At 41.2% G+C, this 22,337-nt stretch overlaps 1 protein-coding gene across 2 annotated transcripts in view; it reads left to right on the top strand.

Annotated features, from left to right (window-relative positions):
* Positions 1 to 350: 350 nt before the first annotated feature.
* Positions 351 to 22,337, top strand: part of ST6GALNAC3 (ST6 N-acetylgalactosaminide alpha-2,6-sialyltransferase 3) — a 597,383-nt gene continuing 575,396 nt past the window's right edge. For both annotated transcript variants that reach the window (XM_061119995.1, XM_061119996.1), the window contains exon 1: positions 351 to 476. In XM_061119995.1, the coding sequence (XP_060975978.1) occupies positions 459 to 476 (18 nt within the window). In that variant the 5' untranslated portion in view covers positions 351 to 458. The remainder of the gene's footprint in view (positions 477 to 22,337) is intronic.

The following is a 22,337-nucleotide window of genomic DNA, read 5'->3' as shown; positions in this document are numbered from 1 at the left end:
TTAAAAGTGTGAAGTGTCTGCTATGAGTTCTCTGATCTGTTAGCGAAGACCGAATCGAGGAGAAGAAAAGGCCACTTTCTCTCCTCAGCGGGACCCATCTGAGCTCCCAGCCTGCTGCTGAGCGACATTATATACGATGAACAGACAGAAGTTTACAGAAAAAAACAGAAATGAAAAAGTAGCAAGCAACGAGAGGCAGCCGCAGGCGCCAGGGACGGCACGTGACCTGGGGGCGGGGCCTCGCAGGCCGCGAGCCAGTGGACGGGGCCGGGGGCGGGCCCACGACCCGAGGGGCGGGGCCTGTGCCCGCGCAGCTCTCACCGCGGTCCCCTTATTTGGATCTGCGGGAATGTGGGCTGGAGCGGTCCTGCAGCGGTACCAGCCTCCAGCCTGTCGCCGGGACTGCCCCTGACCCAGGCGCGCCCGCTGCTCGGTGGCAGGAGGGCCGGCGGAGCGCCATGGCCTGCATCCTGAAGGTAACGAATCGCATCTATGGCTCGGACGCGTGGTTGGCCAGCCTCTTGCTGCTCAGAGGCGCGGAGTCAACCGCGGTCCCACCGCATCCTCATCTCAGTTGTCTTTTCCTGTCGTTGATTTTCTTTTTGTTCCTTTGGCAAATGCATATGGAGGGAGATTCAGAAACATGTAGCTGGCACGGCTTCTCTTCCCACCATTCCTGCCTGCTCGCGCCTGCATTGAAGAAACTGCAGACTGTTGGCTCCAGGGGAGAGCAGTGCTGTGTGCCGAATAAAGGGGGTGGCAGGGAGGGGAGGGGTGCTCCAGCGAATCCCGCGGCCCCGATGCCTGAGGCCTTTCTGAAGCCACGCGCAGCAGAGCAAAGGCTGGCCACGGATTATTGGTGCTGAGGAGTAGAGCGCTTTTGAATGGGATGAGAGTGAGCAGAGGGAGTTCTACCTCACATTTGATCATATGAAGACAGAAACTTCTGAGTTTATAGGTGGTCCCTTAGGAATGAGTTTTCTGTGAGATCAGCTAACTGTGTGTGCCCAAAGTTCCACTTCGGAAAAGTTCACAAGAGGATGTATTTATTAGTAGAGAATTTCAAGCCTAACTTTGGCTAAAAAATTTAAACAGTCGAACGTTTCTTTTGCTCACAAACAGACAAAATGTTTTCACTCCCTTTCAGAGTCTGCTCAGGCGCCCCTTCTTTGTTGAGTTTTCTTTCTCCACGTGTGTTCTTAGCCTGGAGTGAACATCTTTCTAGGTTCACAGCCTTGTAGCATCAGGTGGGAGGACTTGGGGTGAATGCCTCACCTGAGAACTTTTTATTCTACAGGGAATTTTGTTTATTTTTTTTCAAATTTTTTCAATTTGTTTGTTTTTTCATTTTTCTGCACTATTGTTTCTACTGGTGCCTAACCTGACTTCTGACTGTATGAGTCAAAAACATTCACAGCATGAAAGTTTCCTGGGTCTTGACTGGAGAGTGTAAAGGCCTACTGGTTCCAAGTTTGGGGAAGCTGTATGTGACAGAGGAAAAACACCAGAAATCAATTTGTGTGTGTGTGTAAGTGTGTAAGAGCATTTGTTTTTCTGTGGGGTGATTTGAAGCCGTCTACTGCTATATTAGTTACCCGAATCCTCTTCCAACATGCCTTGGTGTTAATGATTCAAATAAGAGACTAATCTAGTAGAGTTTGTTTCCATTTCTTGTAGTTAAGGAGATGAGGTATTTCCTGTGACTTCTCTGAACTTCCTTTGTTTGATTTCGGAACATTATCTGGGACGTAATGGTAGCAAGATCAAATAATACACTTTTATTATTTACATTTGTACTACAATGTGGGATTTTTACCTTGGAGACTTCTAAAGGACCAAAATATGAATATGAGTCATCTCTACTATTTATTGGGTTATTAGCCTAAAGAAAAGTTGAATGTGACATTTATTGTTGGCTGTCTTCTTCCCTTTTGATTTCTCCCCTATCTCATCTTGCACATGTTCCAAACATTTTTAGCTACAGATGAATCTGATCCAACTTTGCCTTTCCAGCCCCTCACACTGACCTCAGACATTTGGGACATATCTGATTATCCCTTATTTTTTCTCCACTGAAACCAAGCCGGGGTGCAGACAGGTAAACTGCAAAGAGCAAAGGTTTTGGACTCAGGAAGACCTTGGTCTGGACTCAGGCTCTGCCAGATGCTACCTGTGTGATCTTGGACAAGTCACTTAAAACATCTCTTAGTCTCAATTTCCGCAATATAAAATTAAAGTAACAGTACCATAAGGTTGTAATATTCCACAGGGTTGCTGTGGGGATGAAATAATATATGAAAAATATTTCATGGAACAGGCATTCAATATGTGCTAGTTTCCCTCGTAAATAATAATAACTACAATTTAATTAACCTTTACTATATCCTCAGCTCATTTCATATAACTGTTATTCTTATGTCAAGCCCTACAAGGTGAGTATCATTGTTTAAAACCTCATTTTACAGATGAGGAAGCTGAGGCTCCTGAGTTTCAGAGATTTATCCAAGGGAACAGGGTTAAGGGCAGGGTGAGCCTGGGCTTAGATTCAGATCTTCCAGCCTTCTTTATACTTTAACTGTGTTCCCTATACTTTCCCATGTGATGACTTTCTAAGGTGCCCTAAAACCATTCCGAGCCCTTACCACCTTTGAGAAACAGAGCGCCTTGTGCAAGGATGGTCTTGAAGGCCTGAGGGGCCTTTTCTCCTTGTCTTTGAAGGACCATGTGTGGTGCAGTGGACAGTCCATACGCCTGGATTCCAGGCAAGCTTGATCTCCTACATATATTAGACAGTCACTGCAACTTGGAACCTCAATTTGCCCAAGTTGTAGAATGCCTGACAGAGTTTTGTGAGGATAAGATGATATACTGTTTTTGTTGCTTTTGATGAAATATTTTCTGCCATATCCTGGCCCTGGGCTTGCTGTTGGTATCGCAAAATGTATAAGCTATTGGCTCCATTCTCAACTGGCTTCCAGTACAGTAAGGGGGACAGAAAAGTAAATGAATGTTCATGTTACAATGTGAAGAGTAACAGGTCTGTGGAAGGCATAATGGAAGCATGGGGAGAGAAGGCAATGAGCCCTCTAATTGGACAATCGGGACGGACTTCTCACTCGTATATGACTTGAACTGTAATTTGAAGATTGAATATGATGCAGTGTGGTGAAACTTGTGTTTTAGAAGGATAACTTTTGAGGCAGGGTCAACTTCCTTGGCAAAATATAGTTTTCTCAACAGAGTGTAGAGGTGGATCTTATTTTCCATTTTTACACATGAGAAAACTGAGATACAAAGAGGTTGATTAACCTATTGCCTAATAGGCAATACAAAGAGGTTGGTTAACGCTATTACCTAAATAGTGACCCTAAATAGGAATTCTTGACTAGCTAAGAGGAGGAGCCTATACTGTCGCAGCAAATGGTGGTCTTTGGGGGCCATACAGATTATTCCTTCAAGCTGTTATGCTTAGTAAGGGCCCATTCTGCCCATGTGTAAAGCTGGTTCTCATAATGGAATAATGATTACCTCAGTAATCATTTAATTGTGGAATATATACTTACTCCACACTGCATGGACTTTAAAGAAATATGTGGGTTTTGTTTATGGCTCCACCACTTACTATTTGTGCAACCACTAATAAATTTCTTGATTTCATTGCCTCAGTTTCTGAAATGGAGATGATCATGCATTCCTCAATGGGTTATTCTATAGGTTAAATGGGAATATCTTCACATTAGTTAGAATAGGCTAGTTTACTGCAGTAAAAAACAGCCTCAAGTCTTAGTAGGTTCATTTCTTGCCATGCTCCTGGTTAGGCAGCTCTCCTGGGGAGTTAGGCCATTGTGAACAAGCAGATCAAGGGCCACTCTCTTTCCATAGGGTGTTTTAAAAGTCTTTGAAATTTGGTAGACAAGAAAGATGTTTACTTAGTATTTATTTGGTTACTAGTGAAATAAAACTTTTAAATTTATAAAAGTCATTTGATTTTCTTCTTTTATAAATTACAGATTCATATTTGCTATAATGAAAACCTATTCATATTTTGTTTAATGATTTCTATCTTTGGCCAGCAGTTACGTTTTGAGAACAGTATCATGTATACCTTTGATGTTTAACATATATTTAGTGAGTTGTATTAAGGGTCTTTTTTTGGATTCTGTGCTGAAATGTACACTGAGTGGACGTGTAGACACAGGACACTTCTTTCTGCCTTGGAAAAGATTATGGTTTTGCTAGGTTGCTGAGACTTAGGAACTTGAAGCAGTTAAACAATAGCACAATAGGTGCATGACTAAGCTACTGCTATCTTCTCTACCTGTCACCTGTCCTTGTATGACACTGATCTTTTTTTGGAGGGCCCTGCTGTGAGGCGTGCAGGATCTTAATTCCCTGAGCAGGGGTCTAACCCATACGCCCTGCAGTAGAATGGAAGCTCAGAGTCTTAACCACTGTACCACCAGGGAAGTCCCTACCTTGATCTTGATTGATGGGAAATTTGATGAGTGTTGAAATCCAGTTATGTATGGGCTTGGTGTTTTCTCATTTACTCTTCCCCCTCTGCTCCAGACCTAATCCTTCACCATGCTGCATCAATTCTATCTCAGGGAAATCTCTCAACTCTGCACATTATTCTCCATCCCTGTCACCTCTGTCTTGTCCAGAACCTCATATTTGGTCTGTGCTTTGAAATAACCTCCTTTCCTTCGGGCTCCTCATAAACTCGCCCATCTTCCACATCACTCTCAGATTACTGTGCTGAAGCACAGTGCTCATCAAGCCATTTGTAGGCTTAAATGCTTGTCTTGGCTCCCCAGCCCCTGCAGGGATAAACCCAGCTATTTAGCTTGGCATTCAGGATCCTTCTGAATCTGGCCCCTGCCCGCATATCTGGCCTCACTACTTACTACTCCCTTGCCCACGATCTAGATACTTATCTAGATGAATTCCAGATCTTCAGATATACCTCCTTTCATGGCTCTGTGCCTTTGTAGTATAGTATAGGGATTGAACGCCTGGTCTCTGATGTCAGACCAACCTATTCCAGCAGTGAAATCTCTAAGCCTCAGTTTCCTCATCTGTGAAATGGGAGCAGAAAGAGTGCTTACTTCTTAAGGTTATGAGGAATAAGTGAGCTAACTTCTGCAGAATAGGGCCTGACACATACTAAGTCCTTGATAAGTGTTTGCTATTAGTTGTTATCGTACATGCTGTTTTCTCTGCAGGAAACTCTGCTATCACTTTTCCTCCTCTGACAGAGTTCAACTTATCTTTCAACTCCTGTTTTAGTGTCACATCTGCAGTCAAGCCCTCCTCTGCCTCAGCAGACTTCCTTTGTGGCCCCATGGCTTGGTTTTTGTCTCTGTAACAGACAAGTATTACCCTGTAATGTGAATTAGCTGTTTATATGCACAACTCTTTTGTTTTACCATGAACTCATAAAGCCCAGGGACTTTAGTCGGTTGATCCGCTAGTGTTTCCTAAGCATATTGAGGGCTTCCCTGATTGCTTAGTTGGTAAAGAATCTGTCTGCAATGTAGGAGGCCCTGGTTCGGTTCCTGGGTCAGGAAGATCCGCTGGAGAAGGGATAGGTACCCACCCCAGTATTCTTAGGCTACCCTTGTGGCTCAGCTGGTAAAGAATCTGCCTGCAATGTGGGAGACCTGGGTTCGATCCCTGGGTTGGGAAGATCCCCTGGAGAAGGGAAAGGCTATGTACTCCAGTATTCTGGCCTGGAGAGTTCCATGGACTATATAGTAAATGAATACTGTTCTTGCTGTAAGTAAGACTATAGACTCAGTGAATAGAAAGGAATACCTAGGGTATAGGAATATATGAGTGGTGGTGTTGGTAGTTATGTAATTGAATCTTGGGGGCAAGAAAGGTCTTGTCTTATTCAACTTGATATCCATAACAACCAGTCTGATTCTTAGTAAAGAGATTCCTAAATGTTGAATGGGCTTCCCAAATGCTCAGTAGTAAATAATCCACCTGCCAATGCAGGAGACACAGATTCTGTCCCTGGGTTGGGAAGATCTCCTGCAGAAGGAAATGACAACCCACTCTGGTATTTTTGCCTGGGAAGTTCCATGGACAGAAGAGCCTGGTGGGCTACAGTCCATGGGGTCGTAAAAGAGTTGGACACGACTTAGTGACAAAACAACAATAACAAGATATTGACTGTGTAAATGACATAATTTTTTTGAGATGCTAATTATAGACAACAGTCTAACTTGGCCTCTTCTAGGAATAGCTGAATTCTTTTTAGATATAGCGTGGATTTTTCACTCTAACATAAGCAAGTAGGTTGTAGTTTATCAATTAGTTTTCTTCTTAAGTTGCTTCTCAGTTTTGTTTCTTTTAGATCTGTGACTGCTTCTCATATAAAATCTGGAGCCAATTTGAAATCTTCAGGGAGGGAGAACAGAGACCTGGACTTGAAAGGAGAAAGAAGGAAAGGATAGGAGTGACTTATCTCAGGTTATGATCATTTTGGTTCTCTGGGTTAAAAGAAACAATAAAAGCAAAAAACAAAAAACAAACCTTAACATTCACAACCGTAATTTCGTGTTTCTCAAACTATGAGATATCAAAGGAAAATAACATGGCTTCACTGAGGCTGGACAGCCACAGAAACGTCACAGGTACACAGGTTGTAATCTTGAAACTCTAAGATAGCCCCAGCACATGGAATAGACAAGGCACTTTGTTTAATAAATCTGCTTTATGACATTTCTTTCTGCTGCCCAAGGGATGCTAGTCTTAGTAGTTGCCCGGCCTCATTTTTAGGCTTATGGTGTCTGAGCAGGTGCTTTTGCAACTTCCATCAGCTTACTTTGGGGAATGAGTTGCTTATGTAAAAGCTTTGCTCTTTGGATGAATTGAGAACAACAGCAGCAATAACAGGTGTTCTTTATTGAACACCTAGAGTGTTCAGCCTGGGTCCTGGGCTGCCTGCTTTTCATATATCATCTCATGTAAACTTTTACTGGGCTTTCCAGGTGGCTCAGTAGTAGAGAATCCGCCTGCCAATGCGGGAGACACAGGAGACGTGGTTTGATGCCTGGGATACTGAGGTTCAGAGAAGCTAACTAACTTGCTCCAGGTCCTATGGTTAGTAAGTGGTGAAGGTTGTGTTGAACCTGGCTCTGGTTGGTGACGTAATGTGTATTTTACCTTCAGGGCCAATTCGGTGAATGTTCACAGGGGCTTTAGGTTTATTTCACCATCCTCTGAATCTACACAGCTTCCTAACATACTCCTGATGGGGCTTATTTTTAGCTGTGTTATTTTTAGTTATCCCTTCCTCAGAGTTTCCTTTCTGACAAAGGAACTAGAGGATATAGAGGGGCCACAGAGAGTATGGAAATAAGGTTCTAACTCTGCCTCTAACATTAATAGCCTTTTGACCCTGAGCAAGTTGCATGACCAAACACCCCCACTTTCCTGAGAAACTCCTATATCCCTTTGAAGGTGGGAGTAAAGCAGAGGAATAATAGCGTTGGATTTACTGTTAGGCCAAGCTTCAGGACCCGCCCCCCACCCCAAGGCTCTGAAGAGGTTCTGGCATTTTTATATTTATAATATTATATTCATTTTCTTAAAGAGGACCACAGATTATATAAGCTTCAGGCTTCCCAAACAAGATCCCCCCTGGGGTGGTGTTGGAATCCAAATGAGATAAAGCTCGTGAATGTACTTTGAAAAGTAGAATGTGCTGTACACATAGGCAAAATGATTACTAGTATTAATAATAATTAGATAACAGCTTGAATCAAAGAAACCTATCTTGCGGACTAGTAGGGGAAAGGAGAGTTTAGATTTGAGGAAAGCAGAGGGAACCCATTAAGCTTTCTGGCAGAGGTCTGAGGAAAGTTATGGTATCTCCTCCCCAGGAGAAAAATTTTTATCAGTTTGTGAGAATTTAACACATACTTATCCCCAGGGTTGGAGATGGGATGAGTCCTCTGCTTTCTGGATTCAGCAAAAAGTGGAGGAAGGCATTTTTCTAATTGAACAGAGTAGATTTAAACAAGTGTTATCAGGATCCCATTACAGAAAGCTGCAGTTAGCTCCTGGTTATTAAAAGGCTCATTATTCAGTTTGGGGATTAGCCAGACCCTGTTGGTCCCTGGCCACTCTGATCTACACCTTTTATGCGTTTCAATGCCAATTAGCACTCCCACCAGAGCCTGGAAAGTCAGAGGAGCTAAGCCTCAAATTGGTTCATTCCTTTCCCTGTTAGCAACTTTGTCAAGGTTTGTCAGCAAGAAGGTAAAGAAAAGGACTCAGATGCCGGGTGAGGAGATTATCTGTGATTTCACTATTGTTTTCTTTCTTCCTCAGCTGGAGAATTATAAGTACGCTCTGGTTCTGATTTTAACTTGATTTAAAGTCACTAAATCAGAGATCTTGGCCTAGGGCATCCAGAGACTTCAATAATCAGCAGCCTCAGGGTAGGTAACATTGTCAGAGAGCCTTTTGTCCACACCCCACATCTCCAGACCTCTGTCTCATTTCCTGTGAGATGTGGAGGGGTAGGGGCTCACAGCTTCTGGTATTTGGGAGACTGGGAACAGTTAACTCCTAAAGAGATTGCTCAGGGGCCAGGAAAAGAGAGTCCCGGTCTTAAGTCATTCTAGTGTTTGTGTAAAAAAGTATGTGTCTCTACATACACATGGTAAATATAAATAGAAATGGGCACCCACATTTATTCAGTCATGTCTTAATGTATCTTGAGGTTTGAAAACCCTTGTATGTAAGATCCTTTTCTGGAAGGGACTTCTGTCTGACATCCAGATCTGTTTCCTAGGGAATTTATTAGCTGTGTATTTACCAGACACAAAATAAAAGGTTCGGTCAGTTCTGAAAACTCTTTTTGCATCTTGCTCTGAAAGATCACAATCACAAGGAAACTGGAAGTAAAATGTATATGTCCTGCATTGGGAATGGGTTGTAATGTGGGCTTAAACTGTGCATGAGGAGCTCATCTTAGATTTTAAGGATTGGAACGAGCAAACCACTATCCTTAGACAATTCCCCTCCTTCGGACAAGAGGAGTACACACCTGCAGAGGGCAGGGCTGTGATTCCCGGTTTGGTGTTCTTGGCCCCAACAGTGTGCCTGACTTTGAAGAAAGAGATGAGAAAGTCTCTCTCTGTGAAAGCCTTATCAATCAGGGAAAAGGGTAACCAAGAAAGAAGAGCTGTTCTCTAGGGTGTGGACAGGAAAAAGACCATGCTACACAGACTCCAAGTCTGATTCCAGTTTTGTGATGAGTTTAAGTAATGGCAATAATACCTTTATTTAATACTTTGCAGCAGTACTGTCCAGTAGAAATATAATGCAGGCTTAGGTAATTTTTTATTTGTAAGAGCCACATTAAGAAAGCAAAAAGAAAGCAAAAAGAAGTAGGCAGAATTTATTTAATAATATATTTTATTTAACCCCAAATATTCAAAACATGTTAATGTTAATTTGGAGTCAATATCAACTTATAAATAAGCTATTTATACTTGTTTCATAAGTCTTCATGTCTGTGTATATTTTGCCATTGCAGCATGTTTTAATTTGGATGATAAAGTTTCATCACAAATACTTGATCTCTATTTAGATTTTATAAAATGTTCAGTTGAAAAAGTAGATTCACATGTCTAAGTGCTCCAAAGATGCGTTTAAGCCTTTGATGAGCCCTTAAAATTTCATATGAAATGGAGTCCCAAGCTTTTTCATATCCTGAGCCCGATTGGCCCCCCAGATGTTGAGCAGCTGTGAATTCTCCCAGGAGAGTGGCGCTTTGGTCTCAGTGAGGTAGGGTGAACTCCTGAAGGCTTTGAGGTCAGAGACAAACTTTATGCACTTTTATTTGAATAGTTCCTTTGCTCCAGGAGGGCGGTACACATATGGCAGCAATTTAGACATACAGAATAAACCACATGTCTTCTTTTAAGTCAGGAGAGTAAGGTGATTGGAGTTCCTTTGTACAGTTTGCTTATTTTTTGACTGTTTATTTGTGTCTATAAATTCAGCAATATGCTAATAGGTGTACGTCTGGTGGTACTTAGAGTAAATCACTTTGTAAACCTGCGGCGCTGTTTTACTTGCCTGCTCTGAGTTGTATTCCTGCCCGGTTCTGCCTAGAAGTCCTGCATCATAGAGTGTTAGCATTTTCTCATGCGGAGAATGTTTCATTGTCATAATGACAGCAGGTGCCATTTGTTGAGTACCTTCTCTCTGGCAGACAGCCCACCAGATATTTTACAGATATTTATTATCCCTCAGCAAGATTACAGGATGGGTATTATTATTTTCATCTGACAGATGAGGAAACTCTAGTTCATATCACGTAACAACTTTGTTAATGCAAGAACACTAGACCAAGGTCTGCAAACTAATAGCCCTTGGGTCAGATCCAGCCTGGTGCCTGTTTATATGTAGTGTGCAAGTTCAGAATGGGTTTTGTGTTCTAAAATGGTTGAAAACAATCAAAAGAAGAAGATTTAATGATGTGAAAATGTTAAGAAATTCCAATATCGATGTCCCTGAATAAAGCTTTACTGGAATATAGCCATGTTTGTTCATGTCTTAGTGTGCTTTTGTGCTGTAATGGCAGACTTGAGAAGCTGACATGTACAGTCTGTGGTTTGCAAAGCCTTAAATATTCACTATCTTTCTCTTTACAGATAAAGTGTGCAAGCCTATGCTGAGCTGTTGAGTTCTTACTCTAAGAGCCAGGGTCAGGGGCAGTCAGGGTACTCACACCTGGGCCTCACATCATAAATATCAGGGATATTTAGTGAATATGAAGCCAAGAACTCCATGTGAAAGAGGAAACTGAAGCCCAGAGAGGATAAGTAACTCCCCAAAGTCATATAGTGGGACTGGGATTCAGACTTCAAAGCTGGATCCCTAAGTCCATTGCTTCTCACAGATAAGCTGACCACACTGCTGCTCAACTTGAACTACAGGACCTCTTGAAGGGCTTTTTACACCAGAGATTTGTAAGCCCCACCCCCAGAGTTTATGATTCCATAGTTCTGGACTGGCATCTAAGAATCTACATTTCTAACAAGCCTCTAGGTGATGCTGCTTGATGCCAACAGTGCTTCAGTTAGCCCCATCATACTACATCCTGCTCAATAAATTGCTGCCGAGTTATGAATGGCTTCAAAGCTGTATGTGTGTTAGTCATTTAGTTGTGTCTGACTCTGTGACCCTATGGACTGTAGCTCACCAGGATCCTCTGTCCATGGAATTCTCCAGGCAAGAATACTGTAGTGGGTTGCCATTCCTTTTTCAGGGGATCGTCCTGTCCCAAGGATTGAACCTGGGTCTCCTGTGTTGGCAGGCAGATTCTTTATCATCTGAGCCACCAGGGAAGCCCTCAACTACAAATTTAAGTCAAGTGCATTCTAATGGCCTTTTCAGGCATTGTGATCGTTTGATTTCTGCCTACATTGTTCTCATTAAACCCCAAGCTTTCTGATGCTGTGGGACTCAGGCCACCATGGATGTTGAAATGCTTGTGCCTCTGTGTCTGGTAGCAAGGGACTGAGTCTGAAATGAATCTGTCACTGGTGCCATGCCTCTTGCATTTCTAGAAACTCTATTTCTTTCAAATCAGTTTCAAAATCAGTTTATGATGATTTATAAACCAGGAATTTGGTTCCTGCTGATTATATGTCAAGCCCTTTCTCACACTGTGACCCTAGTTTCTCTGCGGCTAACAAGAAGACCTGAGGGTGTAGAAAACAGCTTCTGTAGTCAGATTGGTAGTGGAAGTTAATGGGTTAGTGCTAGAGTTCACTTTCTTAATTATTGACTTAGTCTCATATTTAAAAAGTCATTATTTTAGAATTAGGAATGGGAAAAATGAAGCCTGGTGAAAGATGATAGCTTTTGTTTTTTCCATGTTGATGATTCATAGCCTTGTTTGGGACTTTAATAAGTAACAAAAAACCATTGGAAACTGCTGATTTAATCTCTTATAGGCTCATATTGGCATAAAAAATAAAATAAATCTCTAAATGTTTGCTTTCTCCTGGATCTCCATTTATGTCCCTTTATTTATTGTGGAGCCCATTTTTCTGATTTTTCCACTTTCATCTTTGGCCTCCTAGCCTGTGCCTAGTACAGGTGTTAAAGAGATCATTATCAAGTACAGCTGGTATCCAGGTATCCGTCTGTCTCCTGGGGATTGGTTCCAATGCCCATGGTGATACCAAAATCTGAGGATGCTCAAGTCCCTTATATAAAGTAGCATCGTATTTGAATATGACCTATGCACATCCATCCACATGCTTTAAGTCATCTTTCATTGTGTGTTAGTCACTCAGTCCCGTCTGTCTCTTTGGGACTGAAGCCTGCCAGGCTCCTCTGTCCGTGGAATTCTCCAGGCAAGCATACTGGGGTGGGTAGCTGTTCCCTTCTCCAGGGGATCCTCCCAACCCAGGGATTGAACCCAGGTCTCCTGGATTGCAGGAAGATTCTTTACCTTCTGAGGCACCAGGGAAGCCCCATCTTTGAATACTTACACTAATACAATGTACATTTTATGTAAAAAGTTGTAAATACAATGTAAAGAGTCGTCAGCACAAGGCAGATCCAAGTTTTTGCTTTTGGAAACTTTCTGTAATTTGGTGGACAGCAGAACTGGGATGAGCAGAAGCCACAGATGGCAGAAACTGGAAATGGCCAAACTTGGGGATGCAGGAACTTGTGGATGGCAGAACCTCAGTCCAGCTGGCTATGTCTAAAGAACCATCATCTCAGCCTTGTAAATCTTCGCTGTACGAAGGAAGCCTTATGGACCTCTGTTTGCCAAGCAAATGAAATATCTTGCAGAGTGAGTTCCCAAGGTAAAAACCATTCCAGTAGGAATTCTTTTCTGGGAAACCTGAGTCTTTTCTGTGTGTGCTCAATCACTGTCGTGTCCAACTCTTTGGGATCTCATGGACCATAGTCCACCAGGCTCCTCTGTCCATGGGATTTTCCAGGCAAGAATATGGAAGAGGGTTGCCATTTCCTCCTCCTGGGGATCTTCCCCTCCAAGGGATCAAACCCTCGTCTCCTGCATCTCCTGTATTGCTGTCAGATTCTTTACCGCTGAGCCACTGGGGCTCCTGGTATAGAATCAGTGGTGTGGCATTGATGACAGCTGATGGATGTCATCCCACATGCCCTTGCCGTGGCCTAGAGGCTGACTTTACTACTACTTTGCTTTTTTATCACTGACTTTCTCCACCTTGTCATCCTTTCTTTCTCTCTAGTTCTTGAAAATTCATCCTCCAGCAGTAACAGGTACCTGAGCCAACGACACCTTATGATGTTTTCTTATTTATTCTTTACATTCTTTCAGCTGGGAGTTAGAAAATCTCTTTCTTTCATACCCTGGTTTATGTAACTTAATTATTTGCTCCTCGGCAGGTTTAATATTTATTTAATTCTGCTTGCTGTTTAACCATAGTGACCTGGTTGATGACTTGAACTGAGCCAAGATTTCTACATGTGACTTCTAACTTATTGGTAAATTGGAATTTGTTTTCTTCTCACCCGTTTTGTACCCTTGATATTCAAATTTTACTTAAAGAAATGACATCTGAACCAAATACCACTCAGAGTTCTGTATTGGAGCAATTGTAATTCACTATATATTTTTCCAGATTTGTATAGGTTAAAGGGGTCTGTGTTTGACCTTTCCCCACCCCTTTTTTCTTCCATGAAGAGGAAGTTTATTACCAAGCAGTTAGAGAGAAGTCAAGTACTGTGGGTAAGAGGAGGGGCAAAGGGAATGAAGATAAAACAGAAGCTGAAGATTTTAATTTTTTTTGAAATTATGGCCTGTATGAAAAATAGTAATTGTAACAATAATCTACTTTTGTTGTTGTTCAATTGCTAAGTTGTGTCCGACTCTTTGTGACCCCATGGACTGCAGCATGCCAGGCTTCCCTGTCCTTCACCATCTCCTGAAGTTTGCTCAAACTCCATTGTGTTGGTGATGCCATCCAACCATCTTACTTTCTGTCGTCCCCTTTTCCTCCTGCCTTGTCTTTCTCCGCATCAGGGTCTTTTCCAATGAGTCAGCTTTACTGAGTGCTTACAGTTACTGTGTTGGGGCTTTATAGCTTTGTATTATCTCATTTAATCCTTTCAAGTTCATAAGATAGGTACAATTGTACATTTCCCATATAGATGAGGAAATTGAAGGTTGGGGAGATTTAACTTAAGCTAAGTGACCTCCCCAAGATTGTACCCTTATTAAAGGAGAAGGTAGAATTTGAATTCAGGAGTTCATTCAAAGAAAATATTCCTATAGCCATTCATGGGCAAACCTATTTAAAACTTGCCCACAATAATTTAATAACCTAACAAATAAAATAACATCAGTATGCATTTTCTGGGCACTTTATGGTAGACACTGTGTTTAAGGCATATATATGGTTTCCTTTAATATTCAAAAGTCCTATTAGAAAAATACTATTATTATCATATCTGTTTTACCTGGGAGGAAACACTGATGCTTGCAGAAAACTTTAGTTCTTTGCCCCAGGGTCTTTGGCTAGTGAGTGTAAAATTTGTGTAAGCATATTATTTTATAATTATTTGTATTAATTAGCATTTACTATATGCAGTAAGGGCCAGACACTGTTCTCAGCACTTTATACTTATTGAGTCATTTAATTCCTATTTTTCAGATAAGGAAACCAAGGAACAGAGTGGTTAGGTAAGGTCACCAAACTACTTTTGGCAGTAGTGAGAACTGAACCCAGGCAATTTAGCTCTGGTGTCTGTATACGTACCAAGCGTGCACAAGACTACAGATCTCTTCCCCCGCCCTCGCCCACACTTTGGTGTTCTACCTCCTAATGCAGAGAATCACTTAGGACTATTGAAATCCATTCCGATATAAATTCATCCCACTTCAAAGGAGCTTGTGGGAAAGCTTAAAAACTTTCTTGATTATTGATTGGATAAACTATACTAAAAAATTCTTTGAGGTGTTTTATTTTATGCCTTTGAAGAATTTTGATTCAGATACATTTAGAAGAGCCACTCGATCAAGTCAGACCTGGTGGCATTAGTTTCCTCATGGAGGTGGAATTTCTAATTGAGCATGAGACTGTCATTCTGACTAGACAAGGGATACTTGAGACTGTCATTCTGACTAGATGAGGGATGCCAGGCAATTTTTCCTCTTGACTGGTCTCCCTGTCCTCCCTTCTTCACCTGTTTCCTGGAATAACTCCACATGGAAACCAAAGTGGTTTTTAAAAAGTAAATCAGGTCATGTCAGTTTCCTTATCTAAACTTTTTGGTGGCTTTCCATTTCACTTTGGATAACAACTCCTTTCCAGGGCTCACAAGTGCACATGACCTTGCTCCTAAATATTTTTGAGAAATTATCTACATCTTGGTCCCCTGATTATTTTTATTCCATCCAGTTCTTGGACCATGCCAAGTGCCTCTGTGCTTCAGAACCTTTGAGCTGTTATCCCCCTGCCTGCCACACTTTGGGCCCAGGTTCTCCTTGAGGCTATTTCTTCCTACCTTTCATGCCCTTAGTTGAAGTTTACTGCTTTGGACAGGCCTTTGCCTGTCCAATTTATATCAATGAAATATAACTTCATGATATTTCCATTATGCTTCCCTATTTATTGTGTATTTAACATTTTCTTAATATATGAATACATGCATATTTGTTTGTTTACTTGTCAGTCAAAAGACTGAAAGGGCAGAAATCATGGTTATTTTGTTTATCACTGTATGCCTAGCATCTAGCATAGTATAGTCAAGAAAAGAATGAATGATTTAATGAATTAATTTCAGGCAAAAAAGAGCTGTAGGTGCAAAGATACAGTGGCATGAAGGAATAGATCATTTTGGGGAACAGTGAAAAGTTGTGGACGACTGTCACTAACTTGGTTTTGGGAGCCGGAGGAGATGATATAGTTGGAGTCAGATCATGAGTGGTCATGTCGGTCCTACCAAGTAATGTGGACTTTTATCCTTTAGAAACGGGGAAAACTAATGGGATTTAAATAGATCATTAAATGTGGTAGAGATACTGGGTCAGAAAGAATATTTTATTGTCTTATTTTAGAATACTTCAAGTCCTTGAAGTGACTCTGGTCATTGTCCTTCATATTTGGAAATTACTTGTCCCAGTTATGATTTTGCTACAGTGATTGCACAGGCAGAATTTCAAATAGAATGCTGGAAATGCAAATGTGCCAAAGATGTAAGTGTGCTTGTTTATAGCAGAGCTTGGAGTTTTATCTATGAAATAAGAAAAAGCCAATAACAGAATTATACTAAACATTTTATACAAATAAATTATCAGTTGTTCAGGTTGTTGAGCGTTCTATTTAATGAAGGAATCTTAGATTTGGACATTATCTTGGGCTGTTTAAAGTCTGTGTGGTAGAGCTGACTCATGTGCAGTTGACACTATTGCTCTTAAGGAAGATGTTAGGTCATTCTGCCCTGTGGGTCATTTTGTAGCAACAGTCTTCCAGCCCTGCCTTGGAAGGACAGTAATACTGTCCTGGCAGCAGTTGTTATTTACTGAACACTGAGCTAATCACCTTACATTATGTGGGGGAAACTTTCCAGCATCTGTTTGAGATGTTTGTATTCCCATTTTACAGATGGAGAAACAGGCGCAGGAAAGTTGAGTGAATCTCCCAAGTAGTGAAGTGAAGGGATTAAATTCAGATTTGTGTGACTCAGAGTGCCCTGCTTTTAACTTTTGGCTTTCCTACTCTAGAGGAGAGAATCATATAGGACTATTGACAAAACATAACTACACTTTGAAGGAGCTTTTGAAAATAATTTTGATCTGAGTTAAACTGAATATAAAAAAGTCAAGGAATTCCAAAATAATTTTTTGATTGGAAGAGCTTTTAAACTAGTTTACACTTTGGCAGACATTTATTTAAAACGCTTAGCTTAATTGAGCCCTAAGTTGAGCAGATACTTGAACAGAATCTTGATGAATAAACATGAATATTATCAGGCAAACTAGCTGGGATGGCTACATTTTATTCATCTGGGCATCCCACCAGATGTCTCCTCTTCTTCACTTATCACTCTGGAATCAGTTCTTTGCATAGCAGCTAGAAGGAACTTCAAAAAAATACATATAAGATGGTTTTATTTCCTTGCCTGACTGGTCATATTCTGGGAGAAAATATTTACAAATCATATGTCTGATTGGTTAGTACCCAAAATGTGTGAAGAACTCATTCAACTCAATAGCACAGCAAACAAAAACAAACAATCCAATTAAAAAAATGGGCAGAGGATCTGAATATTTTTCCAAAAAAGATGTATAAATGGCCACCAGGTACGTGGAAAGGTGCTCAACATCACTAATCATGAGGGAAATACAAATCAAAACAGTCACGCGGTCTCACCTTATACCTGTTAGAATGGCTCTTATCAAAAAGATAAGAAATCACAAATGTTAGCAAGGACAGGGGAAAAAAAGAACCTTTATGCATTGTGGCCTCTGTGAAACACAGTATGGCTGTTCCTCAAAGAATTAAAAAAACAAGTACCGTGTGATCCCATGATCCGTGTCTGGGTATTTATCCATAGGAAATGAAAATACTGATTTGAAAAGATATCTGCACCTCCGTGTTCACTGAAGCATTATTGACATTTGACATTACTTGTTCCAAATATGGTAGTCTTAATGATTACACAGCCAGAATTTCTATTAGAAGCGTGTAAGATAAAATTTGGCAGTGTCATTTCTGTCCCCGGGTGTGGTACAATCAGTTACATTTAAGATACATGTTCCCTGAAGTCAAGGAGCTAGACTGGGATCTGGTACTGGATCCATTTTATGTGTTCATGCTTTAATGAGAGTGTGACATCTGGAAAATCTTTAAACTTTGGATAAGCAAATACACCAGTTCATTTGAAAGTGCTAATAAAACTAAAATATTATTGGCAAATGAAGCTGCTGAAATCTTCATTTAGCCTGGGGAGTCATAAGTTTTCAGTTCAGTTCAATTGCTCAGTTGTGTCTGGCTCTTTGTGACCCCATGGACTGTGGCACTCCAGGCTTCCCTGTCCATCACCACCTTCTAGAGCTTGCTCAGATTCATGTTCATCGAGTCAATGATGCCATCCAACCATCTCATCCTCTGTTATCTGCTTATCCTCCTGCCTTCAATATTTCCCAGCATCAGGGTTTTTTCCAATGACTCAGTTTTTCGCATCAGATGGCCAAAGTATTGGAGCTTCAGCTTTAGCATCAGTCCTTCCAATGAATATTCAGGACTGATTTCCTTCAGGATTGACTGGTTGGATCTCCTTGCAGTCCAAGGGACTCTCAAGAGTCTTCTCCAACACCTCAGTTCAAAGGCATCAATTCTTCGGCGCTCAGCTTTCTTTATAGTCCAACTCTCACATCCATACATGACTACTGGAAAAACCATAGTTTTGACTAGACAGACCTTTGTTGGCAAAGTAATGTCTCTTCCTTTTTAATATGCTGTCTAGGTTGGTCATAGCTTTTCTTCCAAGGAGAAAGCGTCTTTCAATTTCATGGCTGCATTCACCATCTACAGTGATTTTGGAGCCCCCAAAATAAAGTCTGTCACTGTTTCCACTGTTTCCCCATCTGTTTGCCATGAAGTGATGGGACCAGATGCCATGATAATAGTTTTTTCAATGTTGAGTTTTAAGCCAGCCTTTTCACTCTCTTCTTTTACTTTCATCAAGATGCTCTTTAGTTTTTCTACTCTTTCTCCCATAAGAGTGGTTATCATCTGCATATCTGAGGTTATTGATATTTCTACTGGCAATTTTGATTCCAGCTATGCTTCATTCAGCCTGGCATTTCTCATGGTGTACTCTGCATATAAGTTAAATAAGCAGAGCCTTTAGAGACTTTAGAAACAGAAGATATTAAGAAGAGGTAGCAAGAATAAACAGAAGAACTATACAAAAAAGATCTTCATGACCCAGATAATCACAATGGTGTGATCACTCACCTAGAGCCAGACATCCTGGAATGTGAAGTCAAGTGGGCCTTAGGAAGCATCACTATGAACAAAACTAGTGGAGGTGATGGAATACCAGTTGAGCTATTTCAAATCCTAAAAGATGATGCTGTGAAAATGCTGCACTTATATGCCAGCAAATTTGGAAAACTCAGCAGTGGCCACAGGACTGGAAAAGGTCAGTTTTCATTCTAATCCCAAAGAAAGACAATGCCAAAGAATGCTCAAACTACTGCACAATTGCACTCATCTCATGCTAGTAAAGTAATGCTCAAAATTCTCCAAGCCAGGCTTAACCAACGCGTGAACCATGAACTTCCAGATGTTCAAGCTGGTTTTAGAAAAGGCAGAGGAACCAGAGATCAAATTGCTAACATCCATTGGATCATCAGAGAAGCAAGAGAGTTCCAGAAAAACATCTATTTCTGCTTTATTGACTATGCCAAAGCCTTCGACTGTGTGGTTCACCACAAACTTTGGAAAATTCTGAAAGAGATGGGAATGCCAGACCCCCTGACCTGCCTCTTGAGAAATCTGTATGCAGGTCAGGAAGCAACAGTTAGAACTGGACCTGGAACAACAGACTAGTTCCAAATAGGAAAAGGAGTATATCAAGGCTGTATATTTTCACCCTGCTTATTTAACTTAAATGCAGAATGCATCATGAGAAACCCTGGGCTGGATGAAGCACAAGCTGGAATCAAGATTGCTGGGAGAAATATCAATCGCCTCAGATATGCAGATGACACCACCCTTATGGCAGAGAGTGAAGAAGAACTAAAGAGCCTCTTGATAAAAGTGAAAGAGAAGAGTGAAAAAGTTAGCTTAAAGCTCAACATTCAGAAAACTAAGATCATGGCATCTGGTCCCATCACTTCATGGGAAATACATGGGGAAACAGTGGAAACAGTGGTAGACTTTATTTTTCTGGGCTCCAAAATCACTGCAGATGGTGACTGCAGCCATGAAATTAAAAGATGCTTACTCCTTGGAAGAAAACTTATGACCAACCTAGGCAGCATATTAAAAGGCAGAGACATTACTTTGCCAACAAAGGTCTGTCTAGTCAAAGCTATGGTTTTTCCAGTAGTCATGTATGGATGTGAGAGTTGGACTATAAAGAAAGCTGAGCGCCAAAGAATTGATGCCTTTGAACTGAGGTGTTGGAGAAGACTCTTGAGAGTCCCTTAGACTGCAAGGAGATCCAACCAGTCAATCCTAAAGGAAATCAGTCCTAAATATTCATGGAAGGACTGATGTTGAAGCTGAAGCTCCAATACTTTGGCCACCCGACGTGAAGAACTGACTCATTTGGAAAGACCCTGATGTTGGTAAAGATTGAAGGCGTGAGGGTAAGGGGGTGACAGAGGATGAGATGGTTGGATGGCATCACCGACTCAGTGGATATGATTTTGGGTAAACTCCAGGAGTTGGTGATGGACAGGGAAGCCTGGTGTGCTGCAGTCCATGGGGTTGCAAAGAGCTGGAGACGACTGAGCGACTGAACTGAACTGAACCAAACTTAGAACCCTCAGAGCATTGACTCTTTGAGCACTTAGGGCACTGATTAGGTTCAGCTTCTTTCTGACACTGGTGAACAATGAGTGCTTGTAATCTTAAACTGTAATTTTGGATGAGTGAGGTACTTCTGGCCCATTGCCCATTAAATGTCTGCTGTTTGCAGGACCTGACTTAGAGTGTGGTTTCATATTTTTGCCTTTGAGGCACCTGTTTATATAGTAACACTGAGCTCCAGGGTCTTCCCTGGTGGCTCAGATGGTAAAGAATTTGCCTACAATGCAGGAGACTGAGGTTCCATCCCTGTGTTGGTAGGACCCCCTGGAGAAGGAAATGGCAACCCACTCCAGTCTTCTTGCCTGGGGAATTCCATGGACAGAGGAACCTGACAGTCCAACATTTGGATACAGCTGAGTGACTGAACTGAACTGAGTGAATCACACACACACCTTGAGCTCCAGACATCAAACTAAGCTCCACATATGTGTATGTGTCAGTGAAAGCTTCAGTATATCTGGGATTCTGTTTTGTAGTCTCCGTATGAATTTGTGTTGTTGATGAGGAAATGTGGATTTAGAGAAATTGCTTGAGGTCAAAGAGTTAGTGGATCTCAGACCAGGGACTCCAACACAGTTCTAACTCCAAAACCCATGCTCTTAACCCCAGCCCTGTTCAAGATGTAAGGTTGTCCTTTAGACAGATCAGGATGTAGGGAGGAACAGAGAGAGATCTCCTTTCCTATAGACTGTAAATAAAAACATCTTTCAAGCCATTTTGTCTGAAGCCGATCTTTCTGCCTTGGGTTCATGTCTCTGATTAGAGATGCTTTGTTTTGCCTGATAAATATTGCAGGCATCAGTCTTGTAAACTCAATCAGAGTTAAATAAAGAAATCTGCTATTTCAAGGATTAGTTAATCCCTTGGTAAAGAATATTAATATTGAATTTACTGTTCATTATTAAATTCAAATAATATTCATTAATACTGAATATTAATGCCTTAGTTATTCTGTTTTATAACTTGACTCAAAAAAGTAACAATGGCAAAAGCTGATATTTTTGATATGTACCAGGTTGTCTTATAAGCCCTTTTTTCTTATATGGGATTTTCTAATTTGATCCTCACAACTCTGTGAGGTGGGTGCTATTATTGTGCCAATTTTCCAGAAGAGGAAACTAAGACACATAGAGGCTAGATGAAGGGACAGCTTCATGGCATGTGACATGTATGATCACAAAGCCTCATGCTAGAAGGGCCCACACTTGATTTAACGCTCTGCAATTGCTGTCTAAAAATTCTTCATAATTTTGAACAAAGGGCCTCACATTTTAATTTTGCACAGGGTCCTGCAAATTATACAGTTGCTTCTGCCTAGGTGAGCTGTCCAAGGTCACCCAGTGGTCAGTGGCAGAGTTGGCATTCAAACCCAGACTGCCTGGCCTTAAGCTGACACGATTCCATTTACATTCTCTAGTTTCCCATATCTCATGTTTGTAAAGCAAGGTCCCTCCTCCACCACCTTTTTCTTTGGGGCTGTCTTCAGAGGCAGGCGGTTTGATTCATCTTTGTTGAATTCTGTGGATTTAAACTTTGTTGGGCTGAGTGTCTGATAAATACAATTTCCCAGTTAGGGTTGTAGAAGAGCAGTAGGGAAGATCTGAAGATATGGCAAGAATTGTGCATCCTTGCCGTAGTGAAAAAATCATAGCCTAAAAATAAATAGGAGTAATGTGGAATTACTGTAACATATTTGTTTTGTATTAATAGTTTTCCTCGGGCAGGAGAAAAGAAAAGATAAAGAAAGCC

The sequence above is a fragment of the Dama dama genome, chromosome 20 (assembly GCF_033118175.1).
Source record: "Dama dama isolate Ldn47 chromosome 20, ASM3311817v1, whole genome shotgun sequence".
NCBI lineage: Eukaryota > Metazoa > Chordata > Mammalia > Artiodactyla > Cervidae > Dama > Dama dama.
This window is presented reverse-complemented; position numbering and strand designations above follow the sequence as displayed.